General features: G+C 46.7%; 1 protein-coding gene across 3 annotated transcripts in view; it reads right to left on the bottom strand.

Moving 5' to 3' along the window:
• Positions 1-11,665, bottom strand: part of LOC104690269 (alpha-2-macroglobulin-like protein 1) — a 31,579-nt gene extending 19,914 nt beyond the window's left edge. Inside the window, exons 1-16 of one of the 3 annotated variants that reach the window (XM_019286742.3) lie at positions 11,525-11,665; positions 10,718-10,901; positions 9,435-9,485; positions 8,948-9,092; positions 8,227-8,279; positions 7,893-7,913; positions 7,200-7,359; positions 6,621-6,705; positions 6,131-6,242; positions 4,747-4,855; positions 4,123-4,232; positions 3,175-3,339; positions 2,681-2,908; positions 1,738-1,801; positions 1,154-1,299; positions 442-588 (exon numbers count right to left, since the gene is read on the bottom strand). In XM_019286742.3, coding sequence (XP_019142287.3) covers positions 442-588; positions 1,154-1,299; positions 1,738-1,801; positions 2,681-2,908; positions 3,175-3,339; positions 4,123-4,232; positions 4,747-4,855; positions 6,131-6,242; positions 6,621-6,705; positions 7,200-7,359; positions 7,893-7,913; positions 8,227-8,279; positions 8,948-9,092; positions 9,435-9,485; positions 10,718-10,901; positions 11,525-11,592 — 1,848 coding nt within the window. In that variant the 5' untranslated portion in view covers positions 11,593-11,665. Of the gene's footprint in view, positions 1-441; positions 589-1,153; positions 1,300-1,737; positions 1,802-2,680; positions 2,909-3,174; positions 3,340-4,122; positions 4,233-4,746; positions 4,856-6,130; positions 6,243-6,364; positions 6,490-6,620; positions 6,706-7,199; positions 7,360-7,892; positions 7,914-8,226; positions 8,280-8,947; positions 9,093-9,434; positions 9,486-10,717; positions 10,902-11,524 lie in introns of those variants that run through there. The other 2 variants (XM_010400969.4, XM_019286743.3) reach the window with 2 other exon arrangements.
• Between the last annotated feature and the right edge of the window lie 1,558 nt (positions 11,666-13,223).

The following is a 13,223-nucleotide window of genomic DNA, read 5'->3' as shown; positions in this document are numbered from 1 at the left end:
ACCATTGATTATGGTTATAATTCAGCAGTGGTTGGGGCAGAGGGATAGGAGGACCCTGCCAGGGCAAAATTCCATTTTAAAGGCTTAACCTCGCTGGTTGGTGGAAGATGGTAGAGCAGAGATGTGGATGTGAGGAAAGCTGCTAAGCACCCTCTCTCCAAGCAGAAAGCACCAGCATCTCTTTGAAGCAGCTCTCCCTGCCTACCCCTGCAGTGCCGTGTAGCATCCACCACCCTTCAGGCAGAGGCTTACAGCACAGAGCCGATGATGAGGAGCATGACCACCCCGTAACTGCTCAGAAGAGGCTGAGGAAGGGGAATGGCAGGGCAGCCACCTAACACTGCAGCTGTCCTGGCATGTACTGTGGGCTTTCTCCCACCCATGCATGGAGGCAGAAGGCAGGCAGACATTAGGGGGTTGGACATGGCAGGCTGCACTGACTCTGTCTGCTGTTAGGGTTTGGTTGTTCTCCAGGAGGATGCTCTTGTCAACAGCTTGCACAGAGCACAGGGACCCTGGAGCAGCCTTGAGGTTGAGTCTGACTTTGGATCCCGGGACTTCCTCCTTGTGTGAGAATTCCAGCACCACCTGCAAAAGAAGACAGGATCTGGGGGCTTAGCCTTGGAAAGTGGGACCCTGAGACTCTTATATGTCTGGGTAGCAGAGGGAAAGACTTTGAATAAGATAGGGAAGGGGGATGAGGTGCTGAATCAGGCCATCCTGGAAATCTCTTGGGAAGGTTGAAGAGGCTGCAGTGCACACAGCCCTAGTCAGAATTCCTCTACCACCACACATCCACCACCCTCTGATCCAGAACTACCACGGGGAGCTAAGCAGACAGGCTTCTCTTCTGTGTTAGGGAGTGAATGAGGGACAGTGTGTTCCCACGTCAGTAATGGAGAATGGGGGGAGGAAAGAGTTCAAATGGGACGTGGTTTAGTCCTTGAGCAAAGCTTGCCAGTTGGTGATGTGCAGAGCAGGACTAGGAATTCAAGGAGAAGGAGGTTATCTCTCTTGTTTCCCAGCCAAAAATACTGGGCATCTGGTTTTGCCAGCTTACACCATTTGGATGAGGATAAAACAGGACCAGGAACCACAGCAGACCATAGCATATCAATGATGCTATCACATTCCTTGTGTGATTTCTGCTCACCTTATGTCTAAAGCACTTTTCTACTTCAAACTGCTCCACATCAGCCACCACCTCTCCATCCGAGAAGATCGCATACACCAGAAGCTTGATGTCAGGCAGGAAGTCATTGCCAACAGGCAGAGTCAATGAGAAGGAGCCCTGCAGATCTGCACAAGGTAGCAGCAAGGAAGAGAGGGACAACATCCGAACAAATCAGCTCATTGGAGTGGGACACATGTTAAGAATCAAAAGAGGAGACTTAATAATTTCTACCTGCAGGTAAGAACACCCCACACAGACAATGTCACAAATTAACAATAAAGCAAGCATACCACCCATTTCTTTCTCCAAAGGTACAAGTTAGCAGCAAAGTCCTAAGATTGGATATTAGATCAATTAGACAAGACAGAAGGAGGACAGTTGCCTAGAAAGACACTGAATTGAGAGGAGATTGTGTTGGTCTTAGGAGAAGGATCACCACTAAGAACTCAGTTCAACATTTCCCACCTGTGGATAAGAGTAACACCTGTAGACAGAGTCACTGGAGAGCGGTCAGTTTTCTGGGGTGTGTTATGGGGCACTTAATTTCTCATGTTTTTACTCACTCTCATGGTGCGTAATTGGCACCTTCTTCTCTCTGCTGAAAAGGATCTTGCCTTTTGCTATCACCTGAAGAGCAAAGAGAAACCCCATTCAAGGGTCTGAATTCTGAGAGCATGAGAAGAGTGTGAAAAGAATACAAGAAGAGAGAATGATGTCTGACAAATGTTGCCCCAGAAGTTCCTCCATCAGAGCATGATTTCCAGAGCTCTGCAGCAGAGATGGTGATGGTATAGCTGGGTAGGACTTGAGACGTGTTGGCTAGGCCATGAGAAGGTGTGGCTGCTTGGAAAGCCAGAAGTACATCTGAAGCTACAGGCAGCTGCTCTTAAGACCCAGCGAACTCAGATCTTTGCATTACTAGGATAGAGAACTTTTTGATTGTATGAGTGAATACAGTTCAGTAACCAAGATAGTCATAATCTCTTGGCTAGGCTGTAGTCCCACCCTTGCTATGACTCACTTTCTTGAAAGTGGACTTCATCAAAACACTATTACATAGCTCTGGTGTGCATCAAGGCCCTGTGCAAGGGCCTTTCAAGCTTTTCCCTGCAAAGATACAGGTGGGGGGATGTCAGCTGCCCCAGAGATTGCCTCTTAGTTCTTAGACAGATTGCCCTAGACAGAGATGGACATCTGGGTCACACCTTCTGGGCAGAGTTCAGGCTAGCCCTCCACTGTCATCCACGTGAACATAAAGTAGGGCAAATGGCAGCCATCTATCGCCCAAGCTTAGGTCAAGACATGGATAACAAAGCAACACAGCTGGGGGCTACAAGCAGGTCCTGGAACTGGAAAGCAGGTGAAGGTTTAGGCAGAACAGAAGTCATAAACTGACTGTCTAGGAGTAGCTTTGCCCTTCCTTTGAGTATCTCTGTGCTCTGAGAAAAGGGTAAAATGCCAGTAAGCATAACCTTGCCCTGAGAATCAGCTCTCTTCTGTGCTCACCAAGTAGTAGAAATCAATGTGGTCTTCTCCAGGGCGGAGTTTATTCTGGGAAAGGATATAATCCACGTGCACTTCCTGCTCTTGATCACAGGACATCACATCATTCTTGGCCTTGATCTCAAGGAAGCTGTTGCTCTCAGAGTAAAAAGGTTTCAGCCAGTGGAAGCTGTCCTCTATTTTACTTTCAGGAGAAAATGGACTATCTTCAGCTGGAGGGGTGTAGGTACCCTTCAAGCACATAAACACAAGGTGGCAATAAAATTAGTATCAAGTGATGCAAGGGAACTTGTACACCTGCTGAAACCCTGTTATCACCTGAGCTGATGGCAGACTGCACACCTGTAGGCTAAAAGTCTCTTACAAGATTTTCTCTTACGAAGTTTTAGCAAAAATCTAAGCCTAGTAGATTTGACCACAATCTCATTTTTCCTCTTTTATCTTTTCATGGGACACACCCCACACCAGACAAAAGATTTTCAGTGGCTGATACTCACCCTCAGAGAAACCATCGTGCTGTTCCAGCTGGTGGTATCCAGTGTGAAGTGAGCTTCCCCCTTCTCATCTGTGAGGAGTGACAGACGTGTCTCCTCATCATTGACGTCAATTATTAGATGGACTGTTTCATTTCTGAGGGGAGAATTTGCACTGTGGCAGAACATCTGTAAGGAAGAGGAGGAAGTAAATACCCTGTTGTGCCAGACTGAGGCACTGCCAGTGCTTAATATTAATTGCTTCTATCACTGGGTTCCCTCAGCCTTTCTAGCTTTCAGACCAGTTGGAAGGATCCAAATAAAAGTCCAATAAATACACAAAACCAACAATTTGAAGCTGTTCAGGACTTGAACAAAATGGTAATAGAGGCAAATGAGACACCTCTGTTGGGGGAAAAGGTGAATTCCTCAGATGCTGAGCTGCTTCTTGGACAATGCTGCAGGATCTTTGATGATCAGAAAGAGATTTTTCCCCAACAACTTAACACTTGCTGTTCCTTGTCCTCCATGCTGGGGTCAGTACTGGCCCAGGTGAAAGTGTTTCTAGCCCCAGGACAGCAGTCCTAGCATCACCCAGGGGACCTGAGTCAGAAATGACTGCCTGTGAACTGATATGCAAGTCTTTCGAGATTTCTGCCAAGTTACCATGAGCATTTATCCAAAGGGAATGTTACGTGCCTGCTGACGCCACCCCCGTCCCATATGCACAGACTAGATCCAGAAGCTGCTCCTGGGGAAGCCTCCAGAAACTGCAGCTGGCCCCAGAATTCCAGCCCAGGAAATACACTATGATAGGATGGGGAGAAAAAAATTTCTTCTACAGGAGGCTTCACTCCTAGTTTCTGGGTGCCAGCAGAGCAGCATTTACTTTCCTGGAGACTGTTGCTTTCTGCCTGCGAAAGGTTATATCTATGATGTATTCTCAGCGGAGAAGGGATCCATGAGTGTTACCTTCCCTGTGTATGGTATCCCACGTTTGTAGAATGGATGGAGGTTGATAAACTCTATAGATTTCATTATTGTTGCAACAGGAATTAGAACATTCTCCACAGAATGTGCTCCTGGGTGGGGAGATGAAAAATCTGTTGAATCCTAAGTAGTACTCTTAGGGAAGCAGAAGACAAAAAGGCACTTCAACACTACCTACAACATCTACAAGCTCTAAAATTAGGAGAGAAAATACATTCTTCTAGGATACGATTCCCTCAAGCTTTCTGGGCTTCCTCCTTCATGACATGACGCATTGTAGCCTATAAGTATTTGTTTATATGTTTATTTGTTTATGTTTTTTGAAGATAAGGGGAAACTAGATGACTGTTTAGTTATAAACAGTCCGGCACCCTGGTGTCCAGGCAATCACTGAAAAGTTATACTCATGCTAAGGGAGGTGAACGGTGGAGAGGATTAGGAAATCTGGTGAAAACAGATGGAAGAGGTACTAGAATAGAGATTATTACCGTGACAGATTTGGGAACCTTCGAATTACTTTTTCAAAAGAAATTCCACTGCCACAGAAAGACCAAAACCAAAAATGTTGCCTGTGAAGAAGAGAATGCTCCACATATTATCCAGTACCTGTTCCATTTTCCACCAGTTTTCCTACTGCAATTACATGGCTGTCAGCTTCATTTATTTCCAGAGCTTCTGTCTTCACTGTGAAAGTAGCGCAGCCATCCTTATTTGTCTGCAGAGAGAGAGGAGAACAGAGAGAAAGAGCATGGTGTGGAGGAAGAGAAACTATTCCATAGATGCCAGGCAATCCTAAAGAAGTATTTCCAGATATTTTCGGAACAGAGGAAAGCTCACAAATCCTAACTGCAGAAACCCACCATGGATAGCTTAGGCAGAAAAGAAAATCAATATGCTTGGATTAAACAGTCACCAAAAAAAGTGGCAAAAAAAAAAAAGTACTTAAGGCAAATCACATAAGGGTTAATTATGTCACAGACAAACTCAGGGGACTGGATTCAGCCCAAATCCCATAGCTGAGAGAGCATGAATTTCATTATATGAGCTAAAGGTCTCCCTGAAATACTATGGCCCTGATGAATAAAGCCTGACAGTGTGGCTTTCCAGACATGACCATTCCTGTGACATGGCCATATTAAACACGGGCATCCTGCCAGGTACAGATGGTAAGAGCTTTGCCAAGCATTGAGGCAGAGCCCGGGTACGGGCAGTGCTTCTAGCCAGGCCTGTGAAGTGCTCCTCAGAACCTTCCAGGGCCTCTTACATGCCATGTGGAGCTGGCATTCAGCTGGTGTTTTGCACAGCTAAGACTGTACAGCATTCCAGCTGGAGTGCATTTTAAAAGATGTGGAGATCCAGCTAGATTTTTATATTCTGGCTCATTGCTGGCTGGTCTGACATTTAGAAATATTTTCCTGTGGCTCTCAGGCCAAAAGAGCTGCATCTGAAACCCGTGGGAAAAAAACAAATGTGAAGCTTAACCACAAATATATAATGGACACAGATGGGAAGAAAGTGTAACCAGCAGTGGACATAATTTCAGACCAGACACTAGCAAGCTTGAGGTGACCCATTGTGCAGGGATACAGCAAGAAACAGGGCATGGATCCACAGCCCATGTGATGCTCTGGTAGCCTGCTTATTGGTGGGAGTGGTCACAGGGCTGAATAGGCCAGTGATCTGAATAGCCCTCACCTGATGGAGTGATCTGAGTGCATCCAATATGATACAGACCCTTGGAAAAGGTGCCAGGCACCACTGCTTCCCATAGCTTACACTTTGTCCCAAAGTACAGAGTCAGGTATGCGCAGCTAGAGCAGTAAATCAAGCAACAGGGTTCCGGGAGGAGGAATCAATGGATCATGTCCAGCAACTGGGAAGACACCAGACTAAACAGGCTGGTGCCCATCTGAGGTGTATTGAGGCAGGTTAAGGGGGCAGAAACAATCCCAGCACATGGTACTCATTACTCTCCTATTTGTTCACCTACCCAGCTGTTTTGCTTCTGAATCGCAGAACTTGTAGCACTGTCTTCCATGGCCTGGGAGAATGTCATAACAGTAATTTCTACTTTCCCTTCAACAGGCTTCCCGTAAGTATACCTACGTCAAAAGAGAGAAACATTCACCAAAAGACAGTCTGCTGATTGTCAGCAGAAATAGTGATCTAGGACACCTCCTATCCTCATCAGGGGAAGTGGAGCCTGGAGAGCTTTGAATTGTACCTTGTTTGCTCATGCTTTAAAATCATTTTGCATCCTTCTCCATCCACTATACCCAGCATCCTTAGTGTCCTTGAGTCTCACAGTAAGTGACCAGGTGTGAGAAGGAGCCCATTCCAGAGAGTGATCTGCCTCCCCAAGACACAGGATAATGCAAAAAGATCATACTGATGAGTGGAAGACCACTTCTAGTTTATGAGCACTCTGGAGGTGACGGTGGAGTCAAAGGGCAGAGATCACAACAGTATCATGTACTCACTTGCCACAGACCTCCAGCTGAAATTCCTCATCTGCTGTAGTGATATGTGGAGGGTGCTCAATCTTCATCTCAAATTTTTTCAGCACTGTATGGAAGAGAGTAAGATAAGGATGGAGGAAAAAAAGAATGGATGGTATAGATGAGTACGGACACTGACAGAAGTTGTGTTACAGCTGCAGTCCAGATGAGGGAAAGACAGTGATGTCCCCAGTTCTTCATCACCATGCTGCAGTAGGGTTCCTCCCCCCAGCCACACCAGGCTGTGTGTGCTGCTACAACTGCACGTGGGACTGCTTTCTACTCCAGCTCAGTTAAGATTAAACACTTAAATGGCACATGGTTTTGTCTTTACCAATGCCAGTTAATGGGACCAATACATGATCCCACTTCCCATTATAGCAGCTGACTGGAATGGATGGCAAACCTGGCCTAGAAAAGGGTGACACAGACCCATCCATCCTTGTCCCCACTCTGTTGTTCTCCCAAGGCAAAAGGTGGGATGAACACGGCTGCATCACCCTGCTCTCTCCTCCAGCTACCCACACTGCTTTTCCCTCCCCTCTGATGTTCAAGCCTCACCGTATTCCTTAACAAAAAAGGTTTTTTGAGCCATGTGCTGCTGCACTGAGATGGTGTACTTCCCAAGGGATGCTTCGGAGGCCAGGGGGAAGGATAGATCCACAATGCCGTGATTTGACTTTACATTCAGCCACTCAGCAATACGGTTGTATTCAGGATCCTGTTTGGGAAAGGACACGCAGAGCCACCAAGTCACGTTGGGAGCACATGTACCTGGCAGGTCCAGCCATACTCAGGCACAAGGAGGCACTACAAGGGCTTTACCTTGACCCAGTAGAGAGGACTCCAGATCACCAGGAGAGATACCTTCACTTCCCTCCAGTATTATTTTAGTAAGCTTTGGAATTACAAAGGCTGCCAACAACAGTAAAGCTACTGGGAAGTGACAACATCATAACAACCATGGGAAGGAGAAGCAGCTGTGCTGCATCTATTGAGTGCTTGTCCCTGTCTTCTGTGCTCTGTGCAGACAGGGCATTGTGCAAAGGTTCAGTACTGCCCTGTCTTTTGCTGAGCTACGTGCACCACAGAGCTACTGGTTTGAATGAAGAACCCAGGCTGACCATGTAGAAAAACCTTTGGCTGAACCTGAACTATAATCATATCCTTATGAATTTGCAGCACAACTCTGGGAGTGAAAGATCACAGTAGAAGAGACAGACATATCCCTCTGGTCACTTCTTTGTCACTTACCTGCAGCCATATCTGGGAATACTGTAAAAACAAGAAAAACACAACCTTAGTTTTGTAAAACACCATCCATGTGAACCAGTATAAAGAACTCTGCCTGACATGGGTCCCTGACCAGAAATGTCTGCCCCATCCAGACCCCACAGTATGTCTCCTCCTCCCTCTGTGCCAGCTTACACTGGTCTTTCTCCAAATGACCAGTGATTAAGTGGTTTCCTCCAAAGAGAATTTGTTCTTATGGTTTAACAGGCATGAAGGGAGATGTCTCTTTCATGAGCCTCTCAATGTGTCTCATGTTGAAGTTCCTACTTCCAGAAAGGCACAAGGTGATACTCACCTCATTTTTAATGACCTTAAGGTTCTCATTAAGGTTCGCAATTCGAAATTTCACTGTAATTATGAAGAAAAACATAGTAAAGTATTCTGGCTGCAGCATGTCCTTCCACAAACCTCTTTCTCCTTTTCTGTGCTCCAGTATTCATGTCTCTCTGTTTACCTCAGAGACAGTCAGGTCTTTTCCCAAACAGCCTTCCCCAGCATCTCCCACCCCAGAGGGCTTTGTTTGGGAGGCTTATATGCAGCTGTGTGCTACAGAAACCCACTGCCTGTACGAGGAAAGATTACAAAGTTGGGGTAGACAGTGGGGTTGTCTGTAGTGGGGTCTGTCTGCAGTCCATTATATTGTGAAGACTGTGGGGTAATTCTCTGTAATTTTACAGCTTAGAACTGTCACTCTAGGTTTTACTCAAATATGAATGACAATCTTCAAAAAACAACTTGTCCAGTGTCCTGGAGAGTCCTGGCTTTCCCTTTAGGAGTCATTAGAGATATGACACCAAAACAACACCCAGGAGCAGGGGGCTGGGAATTTGGTGTAGCACAGCTTGGAGGGGAACATCCTGATTCACACTGTTCCTAGAAACATTGGATAATAGAGATCTGCTTTCTTCCATGTCCAACAACCTTAGCTTTCTGCACTCGGTGAAATCTTCCCACCAGGTGTGGCTGCTACCCTGGCCCTTCCCTCCCCATTTCCATATGCTGCCTTCTTGCCTTACCTGTTTCTCCAGGTCTGTATAAGCCCTTGTCTGTCTCTATCAGAATTATATTCTTCTGAGGCTTGACCAGAACTTTCTTGTGACCCTCAAAGAGCACATTGTCTCCACTGTGGATCAGGACATGCAGAAAAACCACCTCCTCTGGCTGTCAGGTTAAAAAAAACCAACAAATTACCTCAGACTACAAAGAGCTTGAAAGAGAACCAGAGGCACTTGTCCTTCCAAAACCTCCAGTGTCCCCCTCCTCCTTTCATCTCCTGTGATTTAAGTCTCCCATTTCCCTAGTCATAGTCTTCTTTTTGTTGTCCAGCTTCTTCATTCTTTTTTCTCTGCCTTTCTGCTTGTCGTATTTGCCTCTTTGTACGTTTCTTTTTCCTCTCTACTATCTTTCCCACCCTGCATCTCCAATATTAACATGGCTCAGGCACAGGAGAGGCTGAAGCCCTCTAATCTGTAAGAGGAGAGGCAGACAAGAGACATATCCTACCTGTGTCTTGGAATCATCTGTTTTCTTGGGAATTAACATGAGGTCTGGCACCTAGGTTGATTGACACAAGGAAATGGAAAAAAATTCATCAGAGACTTTGCATCTTATCCCAGATATAAGACATCATCTCACTGTTAAAAAATCCCCAAACTTCAGAGTCCAAATTCTTCTGTATGATTCTGTAACCCACTTGTGATTCTAGGGAGAAGCAGCCACTGCCTTGTTCATGAACTTAGGAGTGAACTGACTGACATGTAATTCTCCCAGGTAACATAAATGTGAGAGTTTTATGGAACCAGGTAAAACCATAGGAAACTCAGATCTGGAGTAATGGGAGGTAGGATACTGATCAGGCAAACACAAGACATCTCAGCATCAGAAAGACTGAGCTCAGCAGGAGAAGGATTTTTGGGTGGTTTTTATTTTTTGCCAACAGCAGACTTCCTTGGCTTTCCAGAATCAGGACTTGCTCTCTCCTAAGGGCTGGCACCAAACTCTTGGTTAATCATTGTCATGCTGATGTAAAACCCAAAAGCTCCTACAGCCCCTCCTTGAATCCTGCTGAGTCTGCAGGACAGTCAGGGCATAGGCACAGTGACTTTGTGCAGTGCTGAGGAAGACAGGGGCAGTTTGTAGAGCCTCAGCACCACACACATCTCCATGGCTCTCCAGAAATGTAGCTGAGGGTTCTGTAGTCAGTGTGTCCAGATAAGCTAACTAGAGCCATTAGCAATGCAGGAACTCAAGCCACTCCAGAAATACCCAGACTGTCTCAGTGAAATTCGGTTCATTGTGGGTTCAGCGCCGTCACAGCTAAATTCAAGCAAGCTCAATGTCTATGCAGACTGCAACTACATCTGGCAACGTAGATGCAGCTTTAGAGCAGAATGGTCCTCTTGGAGCCGAAGGGGAAAGCTCCTGAGGAAACAAGGATGAAAAGAAGGTACTCCCAATGCACTGACTTTTGCTGTGATATACAAGCATCTTTGGGGACAAAAAACTGAGTAAACTGAAAGTAAGTGTTCAGCACCATGCTTTAAATAGGATGAAATGCACTGATACAGATCAAAAGAAGAGATTTTTTTCTACACAGGAAAGATTCCCTACTTTCCTAGACTCCAGGACACTGTTGTATTTTGCCTGGCACTGGTAGGGAAATATACTTTACCTGCTTGGAACCTATGGCAAGGAAAAGGACAATGTACCCAGAGAAGTGCTGTGCTCTTGTATGAAGTGAAGGTGAAACCATCCACTGTCAAATCAGTAGCCACATCTACACTCACCTGGAAAGTGATGCTCTGAAAAGTGCCTGGCTTCTCCACATCCTGCTCCACCAGTGTGTGATTCCGGGTTTCTGTCTGCAAGGTGACAGCCAGGTGGATGGCCTCAGTTAGGGAGCTGAAGTGAATGTAGAGCTTCTCCTCGTGGGACTGCTGAATGACAGCAGGGAACACCACCATATAGTGACTAGAAGAGAGCAATACATGTTCAAAAACAAGTCAGAGGGCTGAGGTGGACAGGCCAGAATCCATCTCTGCTGCTTTCATGAAGAGGCAGACCAAGGACCTGAAGTGTCTGGAGGACTGCATTGAAGGAAGTTTAGCACTTTTAAGCTGCTTTCTAAACCAGAAAGGAGGAATATGCCCAGTGTGAACTCCCAATTTCTCTGTGTCACCACCTTGCCACCAGCCAGGACACAGCTGCCCATGCACAATGCTCCAGTTGCAAGTACACAGAGCAAGGCTGTGTGAGGAATGAAGCCAAAGACTCAGTGGCTGAGGCATAAGGCTTCAGTCCTCACACCAGATTTCACCCCCACCAGCACCAGATGAACAGAGGCAAAACTCCTGTGGCCTCCGTAGCTCTGGGGTGTGTGCAGTGCAGTGCCTGCACAAGTCAGCACCAGGGGCTGCCCCTGCAGCGGTGCTCGATGCCCAGGACTCTGCAGGAGCTGCTTCTGCTCAGCCTCCCTGGGAACCAGGCCCCCACCATCCAGCTTTGTGATGCCAAAGAGTGCAGCCCATCAGCACCACCCTTCAATGACAGACCCTTCCACCAAGCCCCCCAAAATCAAAAGGAGAGAGCCTCACGGTTCCAGGCTTGCTGCAGCTGCCACTGGGAATAGGGCCAGGGCTAAGAGGAGCACTGGTGCTCCCATTGCTTGGGCTGGGACAGACAACTGACGAGATCACACTGGAGGAGAGGACTGCATGTACTGATGGGTTGGAGCAGTCCTAAATACCCCCCTCAGATACTCCTAGGTTCAAAGAGTAGGGGAGTTAACATCTGGAGAGAATATCTTTTCTAGGCTAATGACATTAGCTAATATTTACTTGCTCCCACCAGCAGCAGAGTGAAGGCCACATAGCACAGTTTTCCACCCACATTTACATTCAGGTGGTATTCCAGGTGCCAGGACACTGAGAAGGAATATATGGGAATACTTATCTCTAACTCAGGCTGAAGGGGACTTGGGAGAGTCTCATCTCATCTGTGGCTGGTCTAGACCCTGGCTGTAGTATCTGATGAGAGCCAAATCTGCACATGAGCTATTGTTCTCAGCTTGTAAAAAGCAGCATTAGTGATCTTCCCCTCATCCAGTTGTTACTCAGAGCTTGGATTAAAAACCTTTCAAATCACCTCCATTCCATGCATCACTACCTCTGTCGACCCATCCATCCCAGCCATGTCTGGTCCTCCTGGGTACAGAATCTTTTCCAGGGCAGTTCCTGCTACTTACGCCAACTCCCCTCATAGTTCCACTGTAAGGCCTTTCCAAAGAAAGCATGACATTTTCAGTCCACACATATTTTATCAAATCTCTACTTTACATGTGCCCAAGCTGGATGCCCAGTCTTCTGACAGATTTCCCCAGCCATAAGGTGATTCTACACTGACATCACCCCCCCATCTCCTCCAGACTCTTCCTGGGCACTGCACCCTTGTGTTTCCATCTCCTGAGGGGCAGCAGTGAAGTGCACAGGGCTTGGATGAATTTGCCCTCTAGTTACAACCTCACTTGAAGGTGGATGTCCTCATTCTGTCCTGGCCCCAGCTGTGTTTTAGCAGAGCACAACCAAACATACACAGCATAGAGAGAATTTGCCATCCACCCATGCCCTGCTCCCAGCTGAAGCAATCCCCTGGATTTACTTTGGCACAGTCTCCATGTGTGTGCTTAGCACCCACTCTCTCAGAGCACAGTCCGATGGAACAGGGGCACACCAGCCTTTAACCTAGCACTGACATTGCAGATAAACCTCAGGTTTAAAGCACTGCATGTCACTGATCTGGGAGCACATTTGATTCTCCAAAATTAAAATGGGGTTTAAGTTCAAGTCTAAACTAGTGAGACAAAAACCAGAAAGACAACTAAAAGATAATAAAATGCTAGGGAGGAATTCCAGGGAGGAATGGAGACACTGGCAGAGCTGCACGTGAAGCCCTGGACTGGTCCAGATGGAGGCTGCAGGTCAGGAGTGAAATATCAGTAAGAAGCAAATAATACCTAAGAAGATGTTCTGCAGAAGAAGAACCATGGACAAAAATCCACTGACATCACAACGAACTAATTTGTATCCAGAAGCTTCTGATGACATCCCAGTAAAGACACTTTTAAAAAAAATCGGGCCCCTGCACCAAATACAGTAAGTAAGCACTCCTGCTCCCAGGGGTGCTGCATAGGGCAGACAAGCCCTCTCCCAGAGAAACACCAACAAGCCTTACAAAGTCTCGAGGCAGCTGCCTCTGGTTTGTAGGCAGTAAACACTGTCGCCACCCCTTTCTCCC

The sequence above is a fragment of the Corvus cornix genome, chromosome 1 (genome assembly GCF_000738735.6).
Source record: "Corvus cornix cornix isolate S_Up_H32 chromosome 1, ASM73873v5, whole genome shotgun sequence".
NCBI lineage: Eukaryota > Metazoa > Chordata > Aves > Passeriformes > Corvidae > Corvus > Corvus cornix.
The sequence above is the reverse complement of the archived record's forward strand: the minus strand, read 5'-3'. Positions and strand labels throughout refer to the sequence as shown.